At 38.1% G+C, this 25,312-nt stretch overlaps 1 protein-coding gene across 1 annotated transcript in view; it reads right to left on the reverse strand.

Annotated features, from left to right (window-relative positions):
* Positions 1-256: 256 nt before the first annotated feature.
* LOC306881471 (cadherin-7-like) overlaps positions 257-25,312 on the reverse strand; it is a 63,657-nt gene continuing 38,601 nt past the window's right edge. Inside the window, exons 9-12 of the mRNA XM_079435589.1 lie at positions 21,488-21,609; positions 14,759-14,876; positions 14,363-14,614; positions 257-2,077 (exon numbers count right to left, since the gene is read on the reverse strand). Coding sequence (XP_079291715.1) covers positions 1,569-2,077; positions 14,363-14,614; positions 14,759-14,876; positions 21,488-21,609 — 1,001 coding nt within the window. The 3' untranslated portion in view covers positions 257-1,568. The remainder of the gene's footprint in view (positions 2,078-14,362; positions 14,615-14,758; positions 14,877-21,487; positions 21,610-25,312) is intronic.

Here is a 25,312-nt window from a genome sequence, read left to right on the forward strand (position 1 = left end):
CTCTGAGGCTAATTTAGCCGAGGCCTTTTAAATGCTCTGACAAGCCTTGTGTCATTCATCAAACTCAAGGCTCCGTTGGCTCCCTCGTCTAGCCTTGATTACACATCATGTCTGTGTGCAAACCACCCTGTTCCACAAACAAAAGCAGACAATTTAGCAGTGAGATCTTCACATCAAAATATGCACCACCGTCTGGCTGTCCGAATGAATAAATGAATGAATGAATGAATGAACGGAAATGGCCACACCATATGTTGCGATTTGTGTGCTTTATTACAAAAATCTGTACAAAATGTCTTCCCAGCTTTAGGACTGAGCATGTGTTACTGTCATTTCATATCGTTACAATTTGAAATCATGATAATAACCTGTCGGACAACAGCTAAACATTGAATATGCTGTAGTAGTAGTAAAGTCTGTGTTGTCCGTATGTTACACCATTTCACACGTCGCCAGATATTATTTAGGATAATGTTTTTACATTCTTTTTTCCCTTAGTTTGCCATTCATATCGACAACAGGCCTGCTTTAAAACAAACAGCTCTCACAAGATATTCAGCAAGAACCACTGCGAAAAAAAGAAAAAAGAAAAAAAAAAAAAACTGTACAAGGGACAGCATAGAGCACTACAAAAACATTTCACCGCTTTGAGTTTCTCCACTGAGACTGAGGTTTTCGAGAAAGGAATAGGCTTAATACAAAAGACTCCCCTTCAAACGCTCGCTGTCATAAGGGTTCTCTCTACAAACTTACAAAATAACATCTCAAAATAACTCAGGTTGACAGCCTCAACTGAAAGGCAAGTACTATACATTTTCAATGATTAAATCCACTCCGGCCTGTCCTGCTCGATACATCAAAGTCTATTCACTACGAGTTTGACTTGTGTTTTGGTCGGCGTAACTGCAGGATACTTCAGAGGTTGTGATACCGATGCGCCTCGACCCAAATTTTGCCATGGAACTAAGGCCTGATAACAGAAGTGAAGCTATGCGTAAAGGATATTTTACAAAGCAACAGTTGCGGTTCCTCGCTAGGCAATGCGTTCGGAAAGGATAGTTGGTTGCTGAATTCGTATTGATTTTTTTCGAAGAACCTATGAGTCATAGAAACATCTGATAGAACAGAAACATTGATCTTTCGAGCATCGCTGCTGTATGGCTAGCTGGATGGCACTGTTCTCATTTATAACCATGGGGAGAGCACTTCAAATGTCTCTTCGAAACAATTGGTATTCCTGGACCAGCTCACATGGCCCTGCAGTCCACTGTCCATTATTCTCTTGGGCCTGAAGATCACTCTTTGGGCGCTTGCAACCACACCCTGTGTCCAGTCTTGGCATCTAACTGCAATTTAAATAGAAGTGCTTCCGACTCGAATCTCAACCGTCTATTGGTTATCAAAACCGCTGCTCTCTGCAGATATAACTCCCCCCTGCGCAATGAATGTTCCCCTTTTTTGCTCCCCTCTTCTGTCAAGCATCAATGAGTCAGTGGTATTCTCTTGATCATTGTTCATTTCCATTATGCCCTTGATTGAGCAGACCTTGGCAGGAATTTTAATCCCAGCTAGGAGGAGAATATATTGCTGCTGTCGGCGTGGCCGTACAGGTCAGCTAGCTTCCTGAAGCGAGGTCCCCAGTCACTCAGATAGTCATAGTTCTGCTCCGAGTCTGTGCTCAGGGAGTCTAGGGAGCTGAGGGATTCGGCCACCGAGCCGCTGCCCTCGAAAGCGTATGTCTGCAGGGAGTCGTAGGGAGGCGCGGAAGGATCGACATCGGCGTCCTTCAGACGGTCCCATATAAACTCCCGGAAGATCCCGTTGTCTGGGGTGATTTTGTAAGGGGGAGGGCGGGAGCAATAAAGGGTGGGCACCTCCGGGGTGACGTCTCGGCGGGTTTTGCTGTCTCTCACTACGTTGAGGTTTCGCAACGCCACCATGTCGAAGGCCTCTGTGTCTTCCTCGCCTCCACCTTCATCGTCGTAGCGCACAATGTTCTCCCGTACGTCTCGGTCTTCATCCAAGATCAGAGGCTCCTTCTTCCTCCTCCTCATTGTCACAATCAGCAGCACCAGCACTGCAAAGACAAAATAATCACATGCTGTTAGTGAGCAAATCAGAGTTATCATCAGTGACACGACATTAGCATTACACTATAGTTCAAAAGTTATTTGTTTGAAGAAATTAATACTTTTATTAAGCAAGGATACATTAAGTTCGTCAAAAAGGGATAGTAAAGACATTTATAATGTTAAAAAAAAGATTTGTATTTCAAATAAAGATGCTTTTCCTTCGAACTTTCTATTCATCAAAGTATCCTGGAAATAAATATCATGATTTTCACAAGAATATTAACCAGCGCAGCAGTTTTAAACACTGATAATAATAAGAAATATTTCTCGAACACTAAATCAGCATATTACAATGATTTCTGCTGAAAATCAATTACCGGTATATGCAATAATTGTCATATATTCATATACACATATTTTATGTCATAAATATATTTTATTACATAATATATCAAAATTGAAAACAGCTAATTTAACTTGTAATAATATTTCATAATACAGCCTTTCTGAGTAGAAAGCGGACTCCAAACATTTGAATGGCAATGTACATATTGCCTTACATATGCATAGCCTACTATTTACTGTATACTCTTTTTTTTATAAGAGTATATATAGTAAAATAGTGTGGGTGTGTGTGTCTACCATTATATCATATGTTTTATAATAACATAGTCTTATGTAATATAATACCACGCACATTGCCTATAATACAATTACTAATAGTATAAATAGTTTGATTTTATTATTAGTATTATATAAATTTATATACACACTGTAACTGTTTAATTTTTTAAAGTTGTAAATAAAAATATTATTTTATTGGTATTTTCAAATAGTATTTTACAAAAAAATAAAAATACTATTTTAGTTTTGTTTCAAAATTTCATGTTTAATTCAGTGTGTCACTTGGCTATTTATTTTACTATACATTTATTTATTTTTCTTTTTAATTATAGAGACAGTAAGAGTAGATACTGGATAGATAAGTTGGTATGTGGAATTACAAGTCAGATTTGAACTTGTGTCACAGAGAAAAAAAAAGAAAGAATTCAAGGCCGCTTCTCTGACAGTGCATTTATTCCTAGTTCTGTCGGTTTCCACCAGACTATTGGGGTTCAAATAGCTGCACAGTGCTGTTTACACCTTGTGCAAATAGTCATTACGATTAAACATTTTGCTAACAATATAAACAAAAAAAACTTTTATATGGGAGTAGAGTGTTTAATAAATTGCTTCATTACAGATTCATGCCCTTGCCACTGTAAACAACAATTCCATGAAATATCAGGCATCAGGTAAGATTTAGAGGCACCAAAGCTTTAAAACACACATACACACACAACCACACACCTCTCAAGCAGTCCATATACCCTCCATTCAAGATAAGCAAAGACATAAAAGGTGTAGAATCAGATAGCACTCGACCATGACCGTATCTCAACAATATTTATGACACTGGACCAAAATATTACTTTCTCATTGTTTTACACTCTATAGAACGATCGCGCCTCAAGGCCTGACACTTTAAGCTACAACATGAAAGATAAGCTGAATTATCTCTACAGTTCAATTAGGGCAGATCTGGTACATTAGTTTTTATCAATAAATTCATCAGATTGGGTTGTAGTGATTTTAATAACGCTGCTGACAAATCCCGAGCAGGAGGTGTTTCATCATGGGAGGTGCTCCTGGGAGCAGGAGGTGTTAAAGGAGTTACAGTCTGATCTAATCTCATCCTGCATGTTTGTTTACAACGGTTTACAACCATATCCACGTAGAAAACACATGCACGGCTGAGAATTAAACGCACGCTAGCACGTTTAGCTCTGTCATGTGTGAACATAAGCAAACAGACAGAGATGAACACATAGATGCACAAAGAGCGAGATTTAGAGCAGGATGTGTGCTGTAAATATAGGGCTTTAACGGGCACTTGCTTCCTTCCCGCTCATACACTAGCTGCTTATTCGGAAAAGGCCAGCATTAAATCCTTTTAATGAGTGCGGCATATGCCTACTGTACGTGTAAAATAAGACCGGATTATATGTCAGTCAGAAAATATCACCCTGCCCTGAAAGCACAGACCCTGTATACAAGCACATCAAAACTATCAACGAGAGGCAAGGCTGCACCGCCACACAAAAGACGTGTGTCTCGGCGATTCAAACCGGGGATCAAATAATGCACAGAAAAAGATGGTGTGAAAGAAATTCTGTCAATACAGAAAAAAGAAAAGGGGAAGCGCACACTAGCGAGAAATAACTAACATAACAAGACACATGCAAAAAAAGGGAAATAAATCAATTTTTTTGTGGTGTGTGGAATGCAAAAACCAATCCTCCGTGTTGCCACTCTCAGACACATGAATGTGAGGGATCTTACAGTACAGCCACAACATAGTCCTCCCACGGGAGTCTATATCTCTCTCTCTCTCAATGTAGATAGCGCATATGTGTATTTGGCTGCCAATACCGAGCTCGAGAGGGAGGGAAGGGAGCAGATAAAGTAGGGAGAGAGAAAGAGGAGGTGTAAGTGGGAGCAGGCTGAAATGAGAGAGAGAAAGATAGAGTGGAGGGAAAAGGGAGGCAAACGTCTAATGATCCATCCTTCAGGCCTGCCACAGCGAGTGTGAAATATGGTGCCAAAGTCTCATACTTCATCCTCAGGCCTAGTGTCGTTTTGCAGGGGCAGACAAGCTGGGTGAGTGGGCTGACGAGGCAGCGGCTGCATGTGTGCAGTCATAATCTCGCACACACACACACACACACACACACACCGGGGATGATATAAACAAAAGAAAAGCCAATATCAACCTTAAATTCAAGAGCAACAGTCTTACAATGTAAAAACAAAGAAAACACTATAAAACTGAAGGTAAAGAAATAGAAAAATTAAAAATGCCATGTCTTTTTTTTTCTTCTGTGGAACACAAAAGGATATTTTATGCAGAATGAAATTGTAGTCTTCTCCTCACATAAAGCTATTGTATAGGCAGTGTCTAGAAAAACAAGTCACTTGAAATAATTGTATGGTGCTTTTTTGCCCTTTTTGAAGCTTGACAAAGACTTTAACTGAAGTAGTTTCATGGATGTTAAATGTTCTTCATAGAACCATAAATTCCATAAAGAACTTTCATATTGAATAGTGTATGCTGTACCAAATACAGACAATTCTGTATGATATGACAATAGCAGAGAAATCTTAAAAATATGGAACAAAATGTTTGGACCAAAGTTTGAGACATCGCTATCAGAGTAAATTTGATATGAAAATTCTGGGATTTTCCAGAAACTGGGAATCGTTTTTTTTTTTTTTTTCTTTTGTAAATCTTGATTGTGATCATTGTTTCAGTAAAAAAAAAAAGCTCAGGTTACTTTGGATATGATTTCTAGGGTGTAACATAGAATATAAAACATGAACTGATGTGCAATAATGAATACACTTTTCATTACTGGGTAATATACTACAGGTGCATCTAAAAAAAGTTCATTTTTTCTTGTAACCTTTTTCAAAAAGTGACAATTTCATATTCTAGGTTTATTACATGTAAAGTAAAACATTTCAAAAGTTTTTTGTTTTAATTTTGATGATTAGAGCTTACAGCTCATGAAAGTCAAAAATCCAGTATCTCAAAATATTAGAATATTTACATTTGAGTTTCAATAAATGACCATCCCTACAGTATACATTCTGGGTATCTCTTGTTCTTTGAAACCACAATAATGGGGAAGACAGCTGACTTGGCAACGGTCCAAAAGACAATCATTGACACCCTCCACAAAAGGGTAAGTCACAGAAGGTCATTACTGAAAGGGGTGGCTGTTCACAGAGTGCTGTATCAAAGCATATTAAATGCAAAGTTGACTGGAAGAAATTGGATAGGAAAAGGTGCACAAGCAACAGGGATGACCGCAAGCGTGAGAATACTGTCAAGCAAAGCTGATTCAAACACTTGGGAGAGCTTCACAAGGAGTGGATTGAAGCTGGAATCATCACGCTCAGACGTCTTCAGGAAAAGGGCTACCAACCAATTGGTAGCCACTTCTGAAATAGAAACAACGTCAGAAGCATCTTACCTGGGCTACGGAGAAAAAGAACTGGACTGTTACTCAGTGGTCCAAAGTCCTCTTTTCAGATAAAAGTAAATTTTGCATTTAATTTGGAAATAAAGGTCTGGGGGTGTATTACAGAAAGATCCTAACTTTAAAATCTTATCTTATCTGTTTGATAACCATGGTAATTTCATTTAGGACCACATTTAGGACAAAAGCTACTACAGAACAACATTTCCTAAGTGCGTTATCTTATCTTAACTACAGAAAGGGGTATTAAGCCTGGTACACACCAAGCCGACGCCGACAAACTAGTGTCGACGAAAGCAGACTGTGGGGTCGGCTCACGTCGGCAGCGTCTGGGTCCAAAGTTGCCCTGACACACCAAGTCGACGCTCGACACCCGATGGTCAAGTAGCACGTCCGTTCTGCGCCTTTCTCACGCACTGGTTCGCCAGCTGAACAGCCAATCAAAATGATCAGATGGCCCGACTGACCGACGAGCTCTGACGCCGATTCAACATGTCGAATCGGCCGAAAAAAAGGCGACGAGGACCAACTTCAGCCGACGGTGCGGAACACACTGAGAAAACTTAGTCGGCCGATGAACAAAAACTGCCCGACGGCCAACCATCGACTTGGTGTGTACCAGGCTTTACAGAAACCTCCTAACTTGACAAAAAACCCTAAAAACTGTCTTAACTTTAGGACAACCCCACAGCTGTCCTAACTTCAAAATTATTTGAAAGCTTATGGAAAAAACACTTACAACTGTGCAGTGCAAGTGAATAATGCCTTAATTCTTTTTTTGTCGCAAAAGGCGATTTTCAAAGTGAAGTAGCTTCCATTATTTTGTTTACCTCATCAGCAGTGGTGGTTGCTGGGTAACAGACCTGAGAGTGGATTGTCGAACTTGATTATGCCATTTAAGATTTCCTAACTAGAGATAAGATACTATTTTGTAAGATAGGATAAGAATCCCAAATCAAGTTAAGATTTGCTTCTGTAATACGAATTTGCGAAAAATCCTAATTTAACATATACCCCCGGTTTCACAGACCAGGCTTAAGCCTAGTCCTAGACTAAAATGTAAGTCTGAGCTGTTTCAAATTAAATAAACTTGCACTGACTGATCTTAAAATATATAAGTGCCTTTGATTTGTCTCAAGATGCACACCAGTAATGCTTTATTCTAAGGCACGTTTATTAAAAGGACTTAAATGTCCTAATTGAACCATGGCCTAATCCTGGCTTAGTCTAATCCATGTCTATGAAACCAGGCCATAATATCTTAAGTTAAGACCTAAGATAAGAAACTTTCTGTAATATGCCCCCTGGAGTCTGGGGGTGTATTACAGAAAGATCCTAACTTTAAAAATCTTATCTATTTGGTAACCATGGTAATTTCAGTTAGGACCACATTTAGGACAGAAGCTACTACAGAACAACATTTCCTAAGTGTGTTATCTTATCTTAACTGCAGATAGGAAAGGGGTATTACAGAAGCCTCCTAATTTGACAAAAAAACCTAAATACTGTCTTAACTTTAGGAAAACCCCACAGCTGTCCTAACTTCAAAATTATTTGAAAGCTTATGGAAATAACGCTTACAACTGTGCTGGCCGACAATGGTATTACATTTATTAATAATTGAAAATGAAGAACGAAGATGTTTAATGGTAGAAAGACTCTTGGAGGACCCTGAAGATGTGTTATATTTTGATGACAAAACACTTATAAGTAGTTACAGACTGCCACACAACATATTACAGTTAGCACAGGAACTGCAACCAGCATTATAGAGACCAATTGTCACAGAGCATTACTGGTTGCAGTGCAAGTGAATAATGCCTTATGTTTTTTTGCAAAAGGCGATTTTCAAAGTGAAGTATCTTCCATTATTTTGTTTACCTCATCAGCAGTGGTGGTTGCTGGGTAACAGACCTGAGAGTGGATTGTCGAACTTGATTATGCCATTTAAGATTTCCTAACTAGAGATAAGATACTATTTTGTAAGATAGGATAAGAATCCCAAATCAAGTTAAGATTTGCTTCTGTAATACGAATTTGCGAAAAATCCTAATTTAACATATCATATCTTAAGTTAAGACCTAAGATAAGAAACGTTCTGTAATATGCCCCCTGGAGTCTGGAGGAAGACTGGAGAGGCACAGAATCCAAGCTATTTCCGAAGTTTCCGAAGTCAGTGATGATTTGGGGTGCCGTGACGTCTGCTAGTGTTGGTCCATTGTGTTTTATCAAACCCAAAGTCAATGCAGCCGTCCAGCAGGAGATTTTGGAGCACTTTATGCTGACAAACTTTATGGAGAAGCTGATTTCCTTTTTCAGCAGGACTTTAACACCTGCCCACAGTGCCAAAACCACTTCCTAGTGGTTTGCTGACCATGATATTACTGTGCTTGACTGGCCAGGCAACATGCCTGACCTGAACCCCATATAGAATCTATGGGATATTTTCAAGAGAAAGATGAGAAACAGTGGATCCAACAATACAGACGAGCTGGAGGCTCAATAGTGCCTCAGCAGAGCCACAGGCTGATCGCTTCCATGCCACACCTCACTGATGCTGGAGTTTGTGCTAAAGCAGCCCCGACCAAGTACCGAGTGCATAAATGAACATACTTTTAAACATACCTTTTCATAACTTGAACTTTTCTGTTTTGCAAATCCTTTTTTGATTGATCTTAGGAAATATTCTAATATTTTGAGATACTGGATTTTTGACTTTCATGAGTTGTGAGCTCTAATCATCAAAATTAAAACAAAAAAAAAAACTTTTGAAATGTTTTACTTTACATGTAATGAATCTAAAATATATAAAAGTTTAACTTTTTGAAATAAGTTACAAGAAAAAAATAACTTTTTCACGATATTCTAATTTTTTGAGATGCACTTGTATAAGTTACTTGATAATGAAATGTTGTATTATGTTTTATAACTTTTTTGATATATTATTTGTGTCAGTATTATTGCTTGTGTAACTGGCATTATTGGGTGAACTATCCATTTATAATGTACACCTGCATATCATTTTTTATGCAGTTGTGTGAATATTTTCTAGGACAAAAACAAAGCATGTTTTCAACATGAAAACATTTCTCTTTTAAACTCAAAACAACTCAGTTAAAGCTAAAACTTATATTTTGCTTAAATCTAATTCTGTGCAAAGCCTTTTTATTAGAAAAAAACCTTATTTACCCCTAAAAGGTGCATATTAGTACCTTTGAGTGGTAATATCTACCCTCAGGGTACTACTATGAACTTTTTAGGGGAAATAAGGTACGAAGAAGTCTCTCTAAGTGCACTGCTGCCGTGACGAGCTGTTGTATCCCTAAAGTGAAAATTTTTTTCAGATTTTTTCTGCAAGGTTTGATTTTTAAGCCACTGTTATGTGATTACAAGGATTTATATATATCTAATGCAGTCTTTAGTCTTAACTGTTACAAACTGCGCCCACTTTAAGGGTTGATTTACCCTCTCTGCAATTTTGACACAAGATGGATGTTCATCGGGAGCAGCAGATCAATTTAACATTATCCTCAATTTGCAGTAATTGGATTGAGAAAACAATCCGTCATCCAGAATCAATTAAACAACAAGTGGGATATTTTGTGGGGCCTCGTTCTCATCGACCTCTTAAAAATGAGGCAGCGACTACTAGATTATGCACTGCCCTTCATTTTCTCTTTCGCTCCCTCCCTCTCTTTCTCTCGCTCGCATGCGTTCCCTTCACATATCTCAACTACTGCCAATAGCCCAGGGCAGTGAAGACTAATCAAGATATACTGGCGATATGCGGATCTATCTGGCTGTTGACATTTATGCCGCTGCCCAACACAAGGTGTTTGTGCTTTATGACACCTGTCTGTCCCTGGGTTTTCACAGTGGCGACATTATCTGCAAAATAAAATATGATTTATTCTGGGTGATGCAAGAGCACACTACATTGCCTTAAGGTGCCCTCATAAGTATTACTGACTGCTGTCCACTTGCACTGTCGGAGGCCATAGGGGAGGCACGCCTGGAAGACAAGATGCCCTGCAATCGGTCGAGCAGAGATTGAAAAGGTGATGTCACCATTGTGAGGGTGACCCATGGACATGAATGTATCAGAGTGCCTCGGGCTTACCTGACCTCTCTGTGTTCCTCCACCTAAGCCTGAAATAATGAGCACAAGGTTTCCCTCAGAACAACTAGAGCGACGCAGCGGCTGTCATCGTGTGATATGCGCTTCTAAAATCCTTTCGATTACTTTATGCAAACACTGATGAATAGCAATGTGTTTTAGGATTTTCAATGGTTTCCTCACACAAAGCTATCATGTGGTTTCAGAAGCCTTGGACTATGTAAGTCATGGACTACTTTTATGATGTCTTTGATGTCCTCTAGGCACCATCTTTCATGCTTCATTAAAAATAAAGGTTCTAAAGGGGGGGTTTCACATTGATGCCACAGAAGAACCATTTTGGGTTCCCTAAAAACCTTTCGTGAACAGTTTTTTTTTTTCTTAGAGTGAAGAATATTTTAATTCTAAAGAACTTATGAAGGTTCTAAAATATTCTTAAGAACCCTTTTGCGCTATAAAGAATCTTTTGTGCAATGGAAAGATTCATATGGACATTAAAGGTGTGAAATAAACAACTCAATTCACGAAACCACTGACACCAACTAAGAACCTTTATTTTTAAAAGTGTATATGCAGCATGAACATTCTTCTAAACATATTTTATGTTCAACGAAAGAAAAACAGTCATGCGGGGTGAAATAACATGAAGCTGAGTAAATAATGACAGTATTTTCATTTCTGGGTGAACAATTCCTTTAATGGAGAAAGTCGTTTGTATGTTGTTAGATTAAAAAAAGACAAGACTCAAAACTGACATGTCCTTGTGTATCATTCATTTCCTGGCATAGTTTTAGTTGTGCGCTGCTTTGATAACTAAAGCAACAGCAGGCAAAAAGGTTGTTGATTCATTACTCCGAAAAAAGATAAAAGCAGAAAAAGAAGATTCTTTTTCCCTCCTCCGTCTCCTCCTCTGAAGCCATCCTCCTCCGTCTCCTCCTCCCCTCAACCATGAGTGAGCAGTCTCAAGCCCCTGGGGCCGGACTCTCTTTGCCAAAAATAACTGCATTGCTCAGATCAGGCAGTGCAGTGGTCTAATCCAACTCATGTAGTTTGGGAAGAAAGGAGGGGTAGGGGTGGCAGTGGAGAACCCGACATTCACATGAGACGGCAAACCACAGGAATGAATATTTCACATCAGTTACAGCTGTTAGTTGAGCTCACATTCAGATGATAAACGCTTAAAGACAAACGATCAATCAACACAAGGATGGAGTCTGTTATTGTGGCCCACAAGCTGTGCTCTTTAGTTTAGATGGCATTTCTCACAGGTTCCTGTTGAACCTGAGGAAGGACCACAACGCAAGAATCAATTTTAAAAACACTTCTTAATGAGTTTTTTGTGTGTGTGTGTGTGTGTGTGTTGTCAAGTGAAAACATTCAAAATGCCTTTCAAAAAGACAAAATGTACGAATTAAGAAGCAAAGCTATGCAAGATAGTAACGTGTTTTCTTATATTCTGAGAATTTCTCTCGAATGACTGTTTAAAAGTTTGGGGTCAACAAGATTAATCAATGCTTTTATTCAGCAAGGACACATCAATTGATCACAAAAGTGACAGTAAAGACATGTATAATGTTAGGAAAGATTTCTATTTCATATAAACAGTGTACTTTTGAACTTTTTTTAACAGTTTCTTTTTGAAAGAATCCAGAAAAAACACAAATCACAGTTCACAATAAAACAAAATAATAATAAAAAAAAGAAGAATAACAAGAAATTGTGAGAGCTTTCTGAAGTATTATGTGACACCGAAGACTGGAGTAATGGCTGCTGAAAATTCAGCTTTGCCATCACTGGAAGAAATTATACATTTTAAATTATATTCAAATAGAAAGGGGTTATTTTAAATTGTACTAATATTTAAAATACTACTGTTTTACTGTATTTTGATCAAATAAATGCAGCCTTGGTGAGTGTCTTTTTTAAGTTTTAAACTGAAGTATACATTTTATTTTTTAACCCATTTATTAAGTTGTTTTTCTTCAGTATGTTTATGCTGAAAACATGCTAAAAAAAAAGCTACTTGCCAGTGGGGTAAGAAAAATAAACTCTGAAATCAAATCTTGTGCAATTTTGCTTCTCTTTTTTTCTTTTTTCCTGGAAAATATATATATATTTTTTTTTTTTGAAGTGATATTATACTGTATATGGTGCTCCAAGTCATGTGTGAGAACAGTAGAGTTCTTAAGGAATGTGAAATTGAAACATATTGCACTTGGCTTCACTGTGGTGTATTATTTCAGATCTACCATTTAGTTGTAACGTCTCTATGGAGATAGAAATGAACTAGTTCATACTTAAATGTAATGGCACCAAGGAAGCAGAAAGAGCTTCCTTTGTTACTTATTCGTCATCTGTGCAGTCAGGAAAAAAAAAATTACTGAGGCTCGGTTCAAGATGTGTGTGTGCACACAAATTCCTGTCTTGCCACAATAACAGCACTCTTTTTCAAAGAAAGAGACAACATCTGTCAGCAAATAGACTTGTGGTTGTGTCCGTGAACAGAACTCCACACTGCCAGCACAGCCAGAGAGACAACCTATCAATGGTATAATCAAGAAATCAATCAAACCAACAGGACTGCATTCACTCCCTCTGTGCAGTCTTCAGGTCAGCAAATCAACACAAAGACATGCCAGTCAACCATTCAGACCAAGTGAATGGTACATATTGGGTAGAGGTCACTCATCAAACAATCAGCTAATAAGGCCTCAAATAATAAGTAATCATACAGACCAGCAGCCTCCCTGGAGAGGGTAAACAAGTCAATTGTGGCCAAGTAGACCTCTCGACGCACGCCGCATCCCAACTGTTGGAGCTGTCGTGCCAACGCTTCTAAAGTAACGGCAGCCTGACTGTGTGCTAAATGTCAGTACGGGGGAGGTGGAAATGCAATAAAGCTCTTCAAAGATGGTTTGGAAAACAATAATAAAAACTGGCCAAATATGCTGTGATTGCAAGCTGCATTCAGAAAGCATAGTAACTTTGTCTTAAAGACAACATGAAATCAAAATCAACCCCATATGCTTTATTAATAAATGTCCCTGGTCCTGCTGTGCATGATTTATCACGTTATTTTAAAGAATAAAAATAAATAAATAAAAATACACTACTGTTCAAAGTTTAGGGGTATTTTTTTGGTTGTTTTGAAAGAAATCTCTGCATTGAGGATGGCAAAGCTGAATTTTCAGCAGCCATTACTCCAGTTTTCAGTATCACATGATCCTTCAGAAATCATTGAAATGTGCTTATTTGAGGCTCAAGCAACATAGTATTTTCTATGTTAAAATCCGTTTTATTTAAAATAGAAATCTTCTTTTGTAAGGATGTAAAAGTATTTACTGTCATTTTGGATCAATTTAATGCATACTTGCTGAACAAAAGTAAAAAACAAAAAAAAAAAAATACTGACTCCAAACATTTGAACAGTAGAGCATTTGAACAGTAGAGCAAAATGTAACGTTTCAGCCCTTGAAACAATTTTCTTTTCTTCACTCAAATCAAACCCTGATGAACACATCAAGCCCCTACATCCTTTCTGGCTGAATATTCAGTTTTTACTCTAAAATAATTCACATTACAAAAGCTGAATGCTGTTTTATAAAAAGCAATTTGCATGTTGATTTGTTCATCTTGACCAGCAGGACAAAGCAACCCTGGTTCAACCAATGGTGTGATTTTGAGGTTGGACTGTCTATTTTTCACATCTATGCCAGACCGAGGAAATGTTTGGCAAGCAAACCAAAAAATGCAGCATTTTGTCAAACTCTGTTCATTTCATTAAACAGGCTTATTAAAGGGATAGTTCTGTCAGCGAAAATTCTGTCATCACTGAAGAATGTGAGTAACCAAACAGGTGACGTGAGCCATTGATTTCCAAAGTATTTTTTTTCAGCATACTATGGAAGTCAATGTCTACATCAACTGTTTAATTACATTATTCAAAATATCTTCTTTTGTGTTCAGCAGAGGAAAGAAACTCAAACAGATTTGGAACAACATGAAGGCGAATAAATGACGACAGAATTTTTATTTTTGGGTGAACTATGCCTTTTAACCATTGCTTCAAAAGGATTAAATGTATTTCCTACCAAGTAAAGTGATGATGCAGGCCAGGATGGCAACGAGAGCTCCAGTGCTGAGTCCAGCTGACAGCGTGAAGGCCTCTGTGCCACATGACTGGGGCGTCCCATCAGGGTCACAGTCACACACTCTAATAGACAGCGTGTTAGTGCTGCTGAGAGCAGGGGTCCCGCTGTCCACTATCAACACCGGCAGTCGATACATAGACTGTTCCCTCCTCTGAAAACCACCCCTCTTAGTTAGAATAGAAGCGGTATTGTCTGTACAGAGAAAGAGAAAGATATCATGTGAAAAGTGAAAAAATTACTTATACGAATAGATAAAATTAAGTCTTTTTGGTCTTATTAGGAGTAAGAACTGAGTTTCAAGGATTCGCTAAAAACTGACTTAATGAAATCACATACCTTTATTGTCTCGGAGGGTGAAGTTCATGTTCCCAGCTGTCTCTGCAGTGAGGGAGAAGAAGAAGCGATGCCCGCTGGGTGGTTCATCTTTATCCACTGCACTTATGGTTTCAATGACCTAAGATAGTGTCGAAGAGGGAGTAAAGAACAGGAAGATGAATACTGATGTTATAGACAAAATAATCCACAGTTTTCTCACTCAAAACACTGCAGTCTTGCCATAATAAAGAATGTTTGAGATTATAGGTAAATCTCAGTATTTCATCACTGGAATTAATTACTTGATATGTTTATTAATTATTTAAAAAAAAATATTGAAATAGCATATATCAGTATTTGATCAGAAAATCCCCAAAAGTAAGATTATTTAAGACATCACAGGTTGAAAGACTGAATAAGCCAATTAATTATGATTATTGAATGAAGTCAATTTTCAAATAAGGAATATTTTATTTCCATTTAATTGAACATACAATGTACAAAGATATTCACAGCTTCTTCAAGTAGCTATATCTATCTGACCTGACCATTACTGCTTTTCTTCATGTAACCTAATGTAATCAAACTGAATCAGTCAAACAAACTAATATTTTTTTACTTGCTTTAATTATTTAAATGATGCTGAATAGTTCTAGATAATTTTGACTATCCACGACAACCTGTTTTGCATTTTTCATTTATTGGTTTATGTATACATACATCGGACAAACATCTTTGGTGGTTGTGTTGTATCTCTCTGGCTTTTTAGCATCTTCTGCCATGAGAGCCACATTTAAAGACAGTGAGACAATTAAAAAAATATCTTTTAAAAATTGACCTCAAGACGCTAGCCACTAAAGGTTTAAAAAGGGTGTTTTGCAGTGATGGAAAAGAACCTTTTCCCCAAAGAACCTTTCAGTGAACAGTTCCTAAAAGAACCATTTTGTAGAACATTTTAGAAATTTAAAGAACCTTTTTTTGACTATAAAGAACCTTTTCTGCATTTTAAAGGTTCCATGGATGTTTAAGGTTCTTTATAGAACCACTGATGCCAATAAAGAACCTTTATTTTTAAGATTGTAATAACGAACTACTTTAACATTTTGAATTGATGCCCACATTTTATGTTTTAACACAGAAAGAATTCAACCATCAGCCGAATTCAAGGTGGTGAACTTAGAGGAAAAAAAATACCCAATTCACAAGTTTAAATCATGCTGAAAACAACATTAGGAGGATAGACCAAGCCCAGGAAGCAATCAGTGTGAGATGACGCTCATGCAGTATCCAGGGATTTAGCAAAGTAGAGGGCCATCCCGGACTAAATCTGGACCGAAACCCCCAAAGCTGGGCAAAGTGCTGCGCTTTAGAGATGAATATCAGGGTGACCCATCAGGTGGTACACTAAGAAGATTCTACTGACACACTGTTGTGGCCTAATCTGTGGGCTTTGGCTGGGTTAAATACTGTGTGCACAGCTCTTCCCTTGCAGTCAGCACAAACTCAATCTGCTTGAAAAATCTCCTAAAACCTTACGCACAGGATAAATTCAGCGGAGCGGTGGCTAACGGACACTCCTGTATTATTTCCTAATTCGTCCGAGGAATATGACCTTGTACTCACCAAAAGCTTTTCAGCGCTTTAATTCTACACTCAGTTATTTTTATTTAACACCACCCTCCATTTACGCTAAGTGAGTATTTGGCAATGGGAACTGTGACGGATTTATCATTTATCTGTAAATATTTTTGAAATCGTAAAACGTTGTGCTATTAAAAACCTGCATAAATGACACAAGCAGAGCAGGATGTTCCCTCAGCACCGAACGCTGATTACAGTAAACTGTGACAAAATTAATTACAGATAGTCCATTAAGGCGAATGCAAAGTGTATTGATTAAATCATTGAGGCAATGGGTTCATTTAAAATGAATAAGAACATCTTGCCAAGGCCAAGCGTCTTAAACCAAACCTGATTCCACATTTACCAACCTGGGAGACGTGGAAAAGTAAATTGTTTTTAGAGTAATAGTGTAAAAACACAAAATGTCTCTTGTGCAGCCAAGAAGCGCATTATATGGAAAAATATGGGTGATTTAAGCCTTTTTGCAGTACATGTAAAAATGGCTGGAGGGCAAGGAATGTCTCCTGCACCATCTGATTTTACAGAGGGGAAAATCTTCACCGTAGTGAGACCGCCCGTGGAGAGTTAGCAGTCACGAGAGCTTTAAAACACCAGTCTTTCAGCCTGCCACTGCTGACCATGTCTCTGAGGCATAAAGAAACAAGACAGAATATAGACGACCTTAAAGAGATAAAAACCCCTGGGAAAACACTCACTCCTCATAATCTAATCTGCTAAATCACCTGTAACAAATCACCTGGCTCATTTAGAGACCGCAGCTTCAATTCATATTAAGGTTCTATTAAATTCAAAAAGTCATATTAGGAACAAAAGAGAAACCAAGGGCACAGAGAAAAGAGCTTTGCGCTAGGAAACGAAGGTGAAGACATACGTTTGGTGCCTGTGACCCCATTACAGGCACTTGTTGGATGGGGATCTGGGGACCTTTTTCAACAAGCCATCTGTTTTAGACTCGTATGCAATGATGGGTAATATTCCCTCTCGCATCATGTACATCGGGGATGGGTGATTATCATCGCCTAGTCATCCAACAACTGACTTCATCTAGATATTTTTAGAGTTTTCAGAATTTTAGAGGCTAAAATACTTTAAATGCTAAGGAATCATCAACAACAGCGAAGACACCAATGCACTAATTAAACAATACTGATAAGGAAAATAAGATATTAATAATGCACTAACAATGTTTTCAAATAGAAATAATTTGATTACTATGATTTAAATAATCTAGCCATAAGTAATCAAATCAAATTTTCTATTTAAATTAATTTAATAAAGTTAAAAATATTTTTAAAAATGTACCAATTAAAAAAAAAAAAAAAAAAAAAAAATGCATGCTAAGACCCCTGCATTCTGGTTTGTTACACTGTGGTAATTGCTTTTTAATGCAAGAACACATGGCTGATTGGGATCAAGTGAACACAAAACTATTTGACTGATTTGTTGACTAGTTATGGATGCAACCCCTTCTTTGAAATAATGTAGTTTTTGCTCTCTCTGTGTAGGAAAGAAGTGAAAAGAAATTGCACTCAAAAACTGGTTGCATTTGCTCTCAAAACCTGGCAACAGGTTTTCCACGCAACTATATGCAACGATTCATTCTTCCTCCAGGCAATTCTGAAGAGTTCATTCAAATTCAAGAGCTCCATACAGTCTTTTTCAGAGCGTCTGGCTTCTTGATGGAGCAGGTGTGAAGCTCTAAATATACAAATGTGCAGATGAGCCGTATAAAAACAACGAAATGGAGATACACCCGTAGATAACAGTGTAACAACAGGCACGAAGGCTGGCTGAAAAAGAGCCTATTTCGCCTCAGATGCAAATACGCAAACAGCATTTGCGACTATTTTGCAAGGCACTGAAGTGACAAAGAGCGTAAAAGTGCCATCACTGTTTGTTGATGATATTGTGCCTCACGGCAAACATTCTGTCTGATCAAAATTCTTTGTCTAACAGCTCCAGAACGCCTCACTCAAAGGCTTTGACTTTCAGATCCAGTCTCCAAAAGCACTTCAGGATGTCTGAGAGCCTATGTTTTGGAGGTACAACGCTTTAAGGGCCGTTAGAAGGACAGACTCATCGTGCTAAGAATCACAAGAGAGATCTGCGCTATCGAGACAGCATTTGACTATCACTGCAGCATCGCTCAAGTGCTCCCATGGCTGAAGATATGGAAGTGAACATGAATCACAGGGAAACTAAATCATTATGAAAACATACAGGCGCTTTCATCTCTATTCAGAGAAAGAGAGACCACTCTACTGTTCCTCGGAGAGGTGGGAAAGTAATTTAGCCTCTAATATGAGAGAGAGCTCTGAAAGTTAGAAGTGATGGAAGTCTGGGGTGTCCAAAACACATAGAGAGTGTTCTTGAGGGACTATGGTAATGTGTTTCAAGGCTGAGATAGCATTTGTGAAAAGAGCCCACCAGCACCTTTTCACTTAGGCAAAACAAACACGGTTCCCTGTGACTCTGGGACACAGGCAGGCCAGGACTAATTGTTATGGCTCAGACAATCATGCCACTACAGGGGATTGTATCTCATGCTCAGTAAACCCTGTAGCCTTGTTCTGTTCTCTCTTTGTTTTGAGAGCTCTTGTGGGAGGGATTATTTTTCTTAAGAAAAAGAAAAACATCCTTCAGTACTCTTTCACTGCTCCCAAAAGAAATGATCAGATCAAGTCAATTTCTGATACACTAATAAAAACAACACTGTAATTGAGTGAGTAGGAATTTCAAACACCTCTGCAAATGCTTGACTATTAACTCTCCTCTAAACAAACACCGTCTGTCAAAGATCTAATGAAATAATTACAATTACTAAGTAGGATTTCTATGGAAGCTTGTTTCTTACTCTGTTTCTGATGTTTAAAGTTTACAGTTTAAAAGAAACTCACATTGCAAAATATAGTCACCAATACAAGAAATAATCACAGTTACATACTGTAAACCTGCAGTCTTGAGACAATCGTATTTACAAAATCCATAACCAATAAGTTACAGATTACAAAAAAATAAATTTGTAGTTGCAAGATATTAAATTGGAATTACCAGAAATGGTAAGTGAGTTATGAAATCAGAAATTATGAAAATCAGAATTATGAGAAGTAGTCACAACTGTGAGATATGAAGTCGCAATTGTGAGATAAAGTCAGAATTATGAGCCAGTCACAACTGTGAGATATTAAATCGCAAGCGTGAGATAAAGTCTGAATTATGAGAAATTGTCACAACTGAGATATTAAGTCGCAAGCGTGAGATAAAGTCAGAATTATGAGAAATTGTCACAACTTAGATGTTAAGTCGTAATTGTGAGATAAAGTCAGAATTATGGGAAATAGTCACACTTAGCGATATTACGTTGCAATTGTGAGAAAGTTGGAATTATGAGAAATATTCACAAATATGATGAGACATGCAATTGTGAGATAAAGTCAGCATTATGAGAAATAGTCACAACTGTGAGATATTAAGTTGCAACTTTGAGATAAAGTTGGAATTACTGTGTAAGAAATAGTCACAACGGTGTGATATTAAGTCGCAATTGTGAGAAAAAAAAAATCAGAATTATGAGAAAAAGTCAAAACTGGGAGATATTAAGTCGCAATTGTGAGATAAAGTCAGAATTATGTCAAATAGTCACAACTGGGAGATACGGAGTCACTATAGTGATCACATCTGAAATGTGCAAAATACTAGGAGATATGAAGTTGCAAATTAAGAGAAACAAGTTATGAGATATGAAGTCAGATATAAGATATATGTGAAATATAAGTTAAAATTACAAGACAATAAATTCTGAATTAAAAAATAAATTGGAGTATTTGAACAAAAATGTACTTCTTTCCATGTAGCTTTTATAGAATACCAGTGGTAATGCAGCAGATGCTCTCAAAAGGAAAGGCACCTCTAGTTGAGTAAAATCAGTCATGTTTTCACTACAGGTGTTGGTCCTCTGACATTACCCAGCGCTTTCAAGATCAATGGTGCATCATGTCATAGAATTTGTCAGTGGCTTTTATCATTCCCATTAGGACTAAGGTCCAGACTGTTTCCTCCACGCACTCATAGCAAGTGTTTAGTATGTGGCATTCGTATTGCCCTTTATACCACATTCATCTTAGTAATGACGTTCTGACAAACATTGGAATATGAATGCGACAAAAAATGTGTTTGAATCAGGGCATGTTGCTGACTCGAAAATGAGGAACCCATCGGTTTGCTTTTGTTTGTGTGTTCTGCAATTGCCTGCTGAAGGACTTCACATTTGGCTACTTGACACAATGCCACGCTACCCAACAAACCAATTTCATGCCACAGTCACCTCTGTCTCATTTGCATCGGTGTAAAGCTTTTTCTGCATGAGCGCACAATGTTTTGATCCCCTGATTAGAGTGATCTGCAGCAGAAAGCCAGTAGAATCCTGTTGTTATCATTTTGTCCATCTGTGGCTCTCACTGCTCTTTACTGGCTATGGATCCAGGCCCAGAATCTTTCTAGTTGAGCTTCTGATGAAGGACAGCGACAGATATTCATATAAACTAATGAAAATAAATAAATAAATAAATGCAGTACTATAACCTTGGTTCAAATCAACAAGCTGCACACTGCAGTACATAATCTGAAAATGAGATCTATTCTCATTTATTAGGTGCTTCCAACAGTAATACTGCACAATTAATTTCATCCAGTATCAGAAATGTTGAGAAGAATAATTATTTCAGTTCCCTTTCAGTCGCTCACGTTCGACGTAACGTCGAAGTGACGACGTAATTGGGATCACTTCAGAGAGCCCTATCCACTTCGATTATCTACAGAACAAGCCAATGAACGTTGGCGTGCGTGAACGCGTCACGCGCCCCCGCCCCGCCGCGCGGGTATAAACAGGAAGCGGGCGCACGCACACATTGTTTTTCGCTGAGGAGCCGAGATTTGTGACGGCCATGCAGCGATGGTCAGCAACAGTGGCGACGGGACGTTACGTCTCCCGTTCCCTCCTTCAGGGAACGAGGGTTACATTAGTAACCGAGACGTTTTTTTGTACTATACAGGTTTGAAACATTTGATATGAAAGCCTTTCTGATGAAGAATCAAGAGCCACAATACCTGTCCTGGTCCAACACTTTCACACAGGAAGGTCTCATACTCTATGGCAAAGACTGGCGCGTTGTCATTAATGTCCATCACTGTGATCAGAGCCACTCCTTTCCCAACCTGCAATGGATCCACTGAAATCACAGAGAAAAAATATGCATGCATGAACAGGCTAATAGATGAAAAAACATGAGGGCACCAACACATTTATTTCAATATGTTTTATTTATTTAAATGTGTTACATTATTTAATAGGTTGCATTAATTTCCTTGCCATCGTTCCGGCCACTGTTGGCTTGCTCACTGGGAGCATTTAATCATCATTTTCTGTAATTCTGAATTGAAATGATTTGTATTATGAAAAGATTTTACTTCACAAAGCAAAACAAAGTTGATCTGAATACGTAAAAAATATTTGACATAAATATTACAATGAAGTACATACATTATGTATAATAAAGGTAGAGATCGGGGGTGGGGGGGGACTGAAGCAGTTGTCACAAAAATGATCTAAGTAGCCGTTTAGCTACATTTGCATTGAGACTGACAGGATTAGACGAACATGCTCCTCCTGAACTTTAGAGCTCAACTTAAATATTCCCATTGATGTTCTTACAAGTGATTGCAAATATGCTTCTTCTACTGCGGCTGCCTAAACTTTGTTCACTCGGCTCATTTTATCCAGAGAAATAAATCAGAAATCATTTATATCTGACAACTGTTCAGAAGCTGGAGTTACATTAACAATTTCACCCTTTGTATGCATAAAAGGACAAAGCCACAATGAGAAGTAAATCTTAGAAATGAAAGTCACAACGATTGATGCAATACAGGAAACTGAAGTAGGAATTAGCTGCTGGGGTTTTTTTTGTGTTGCTCTCTGTTCCAATGAGTGCCGAGGACCATAAAAACACTCCGGGAAATTTACTGCCGCAATACATGCAATAGAGTTTTATGTGACTTTGAATCAAATTTGAGCTGTCAAAATAAACAGGCCGATCGCAGTAACATCCCATTTATCAGCAATCTGATCCAAAACAGCAGATGTGAGGGCCTTTCTGGTAAGACCCGGGTATAATATAAGCGTTTTAAACACACATCTGATTTCTGTTTTCATTCTATTTTTTTAGCAAATAAGGTGATATTTTCAACCACTAGGCATGCTGCACTTGGCAATCAACAAATTAACAGACTGCACAAGGACGTGAGGTTATTTTTGTTGTGTAACTATGCAATGTAGATATTTCAAATGGTATTGGCGCTTAAGCACAAGCCAACAGCAAACACCTGTTGAGGGCATACTGCCTCTAGTCAACCAGAACAGACACAGCTGCTAATATTCTTTGAGTAGAATGACTGCTGTTTGCTAGTACATTCGGTGCATGCTCACAATGCACTACAAAACCAATTAAGAGCATTTCAGTTGTGAGCTAATCGGCAAAATCTCTGAATTTTTGCAAGCTGTCCTGTCATTATGAGCTTTCCATAATTTTGGCAGCGGCGATGATATCGAGGGCATTGAGAAGGACAAAACGCGATCATGGTCTTCATCCAAATTAGTTGATGGAGAGCAAAAATAAATCTATTCTGCAGGTGTGAACATGCAGCAGCAGTGGGCTGGAAATATGCTGGCTCATTCGAAGTTGATTTCCATCGAAAACCCAGTGATTTATTGTACGTTCCACACTAGCTTGACTCTTTACGTGGCTAGCAGAATTCAGCTTAACTGTCTAATCCAAACGGTGCTCTGGTTTAGAGAAAACGCATATCCCAACAAAACCGCACTAGTAAATATATGACTCACGCCTCCCAGTATCTTCCGCCCAAGATATATAGAGCCCAGCTGCCTCCGTGCCATACACACCTGCAGGAAACCTGCTGAGTTGCAGGCGGGGAGAGAGAAACGGCGTGCACTTTGAGCTAATTCATCTATTAATTTGACTTTTTAGAGGATGAGGGATCTACCGTGAATTAAACTCAGGCAGACTGCCATCGCTGAATGAGTATCATAACTTGCTTTACAATGCTCTAAACAATAAAACGGGTAATAAGTTACCTCAGCGTCGATGGCACGGACAGTGGCTGTTAAGCACATTGTCATGGCGGTGACTATAATGTCACAACTGACGCCCCTGGGCACTGGCTCATAATTCGCCATGTTAAGTGCAGTCACAAATGTAATAGCGCCACACTTTTTTGACCAATGAATTTCCTTGACCTTTCCAAGACCTTACCAGTCATTTGTGATTACTAGATAAAGACAAATCATTTTAGAGAGGTTACTGGGTTCCTTCCAGGTACTCAGATTTGTCAGGAAGCAATGTTGTGGACTAACAGTAAATATGTACTGATATTAAATGTCTGGTCAAGGTAATGCACGTTGCTTTTATAAATACAGTGCTAAAACCAATCTTAAACATTTAAAGGTATAAGTAATAATTAATGCTGCACAACATATTTCTTTTTTTTACTTTAGAGTAATAGTAATAGTATTATTACAGTATATTTCTTTTTTATTTAATAACTGTGTTTAATAATAATGACTATTTGTTTTAGATTTATATCGAATGGGTCAAAACAGTGAGAACATGGCCTATGATACCCCAAGTGGACAAGTTTTTTTTTTTTTTTTTTTCTTTTTTTACTCTGTATGTATGCACGCATTTCTTTCTTTCTTTCTTTCTTTCTTTCTTTCTTTCTTTCTTTCTTTCTTTCTTTCTTTCTTTCTTTCTTTCTTTCTTTCTTTGCCTATCTATCTATCTATCTATCTATCTATCTATCTATCTATCTATATATATATATATATATATATATATATATAGTCTGTGCAGATGCACCCCCTAATTAATTATTTCCTGAAAAAAAATCATAATGCAGTATGTATTACAGAAAAACAAAACATTGCAATGTAAGTTTTTCCAATATTGTGCAGCTCTAGGAAGAATTAATAAACAGTGCTTCTGTAATATAGTCAATTCTCCTAACTTTAGGCTGTTTACAGTAACTAATATAGCAAATTGCACATCAATATAGCTTATGTGGGCACATTTATAGTCATTTCTCTTAAGCTTCTGAAGAGATCCTGGCACACATAGAAACTTTATTCTGAATGTGCCTTTCAAATATGGTTGCCCTTAGAATCTAAAATATCCATTTTCAGAAACTGAGATTTCCTCCTTTATGATTTTCAGGGCCATTAACACTTTACCTAACATTGCGCAAAGACAAATGACTTTGAGGCTACCTTTTGGTAGCTAGCAAGCCTCTGTCTCATTCTTACAGACAAATAGAAGAGGACATTTCAATCTTCTCTGCCAAAACCCATTTTAGAGACTGTGGATGCCTCTGACAATGACTGATTGTCTATGAGGGTAAACCTGCAAACTTTGGTTAAGTGCGTCCACGTTTATGGATATGGGTTAAAAATGTAACTACATGATGGATATTATTCCCCTCTATCACTCAAGTCAATATGGTTATGGCTGTCTGTGCGAAGACTGCAGGGGATCAAGAGAACAGATGCACTTGAGTGAAGGTCAGGGTGAAAATCAGCATCAAAAGTTAGGCAGGCAGTTCTGCCCATCGGCTACAATCAGGACAAGACTCGATCAAGCTACACGGATTCTGGAGATGCCAGTGGACAGCGGTCACCTCAGCGGTGCAGCATCTGTTCACAGCCTGGCCAGAGCTCTCGTGCAGATTGAATGCTTATGCTATATGTGCCGTGCGGCAATATAGACAGACACGTCATGCACGAGGGGCACGATTTGAAATATTGTTCACCAAGAGCAGTGCTAACTATTAGCCCCAGCAGTCTTGGGATAATGATATTTATTG

This window comes from Barbus barbus (genome assembly GCF_936440315.1).
Source record: "Barbus barbus genome assembly, chromosome: 15".
Lineage (NCBI taxonomy): Eukaryota > Metazoa > Chordata > Actinopteri > Cypriniformes > Cyprinidae > Barbus > Barbus barbus.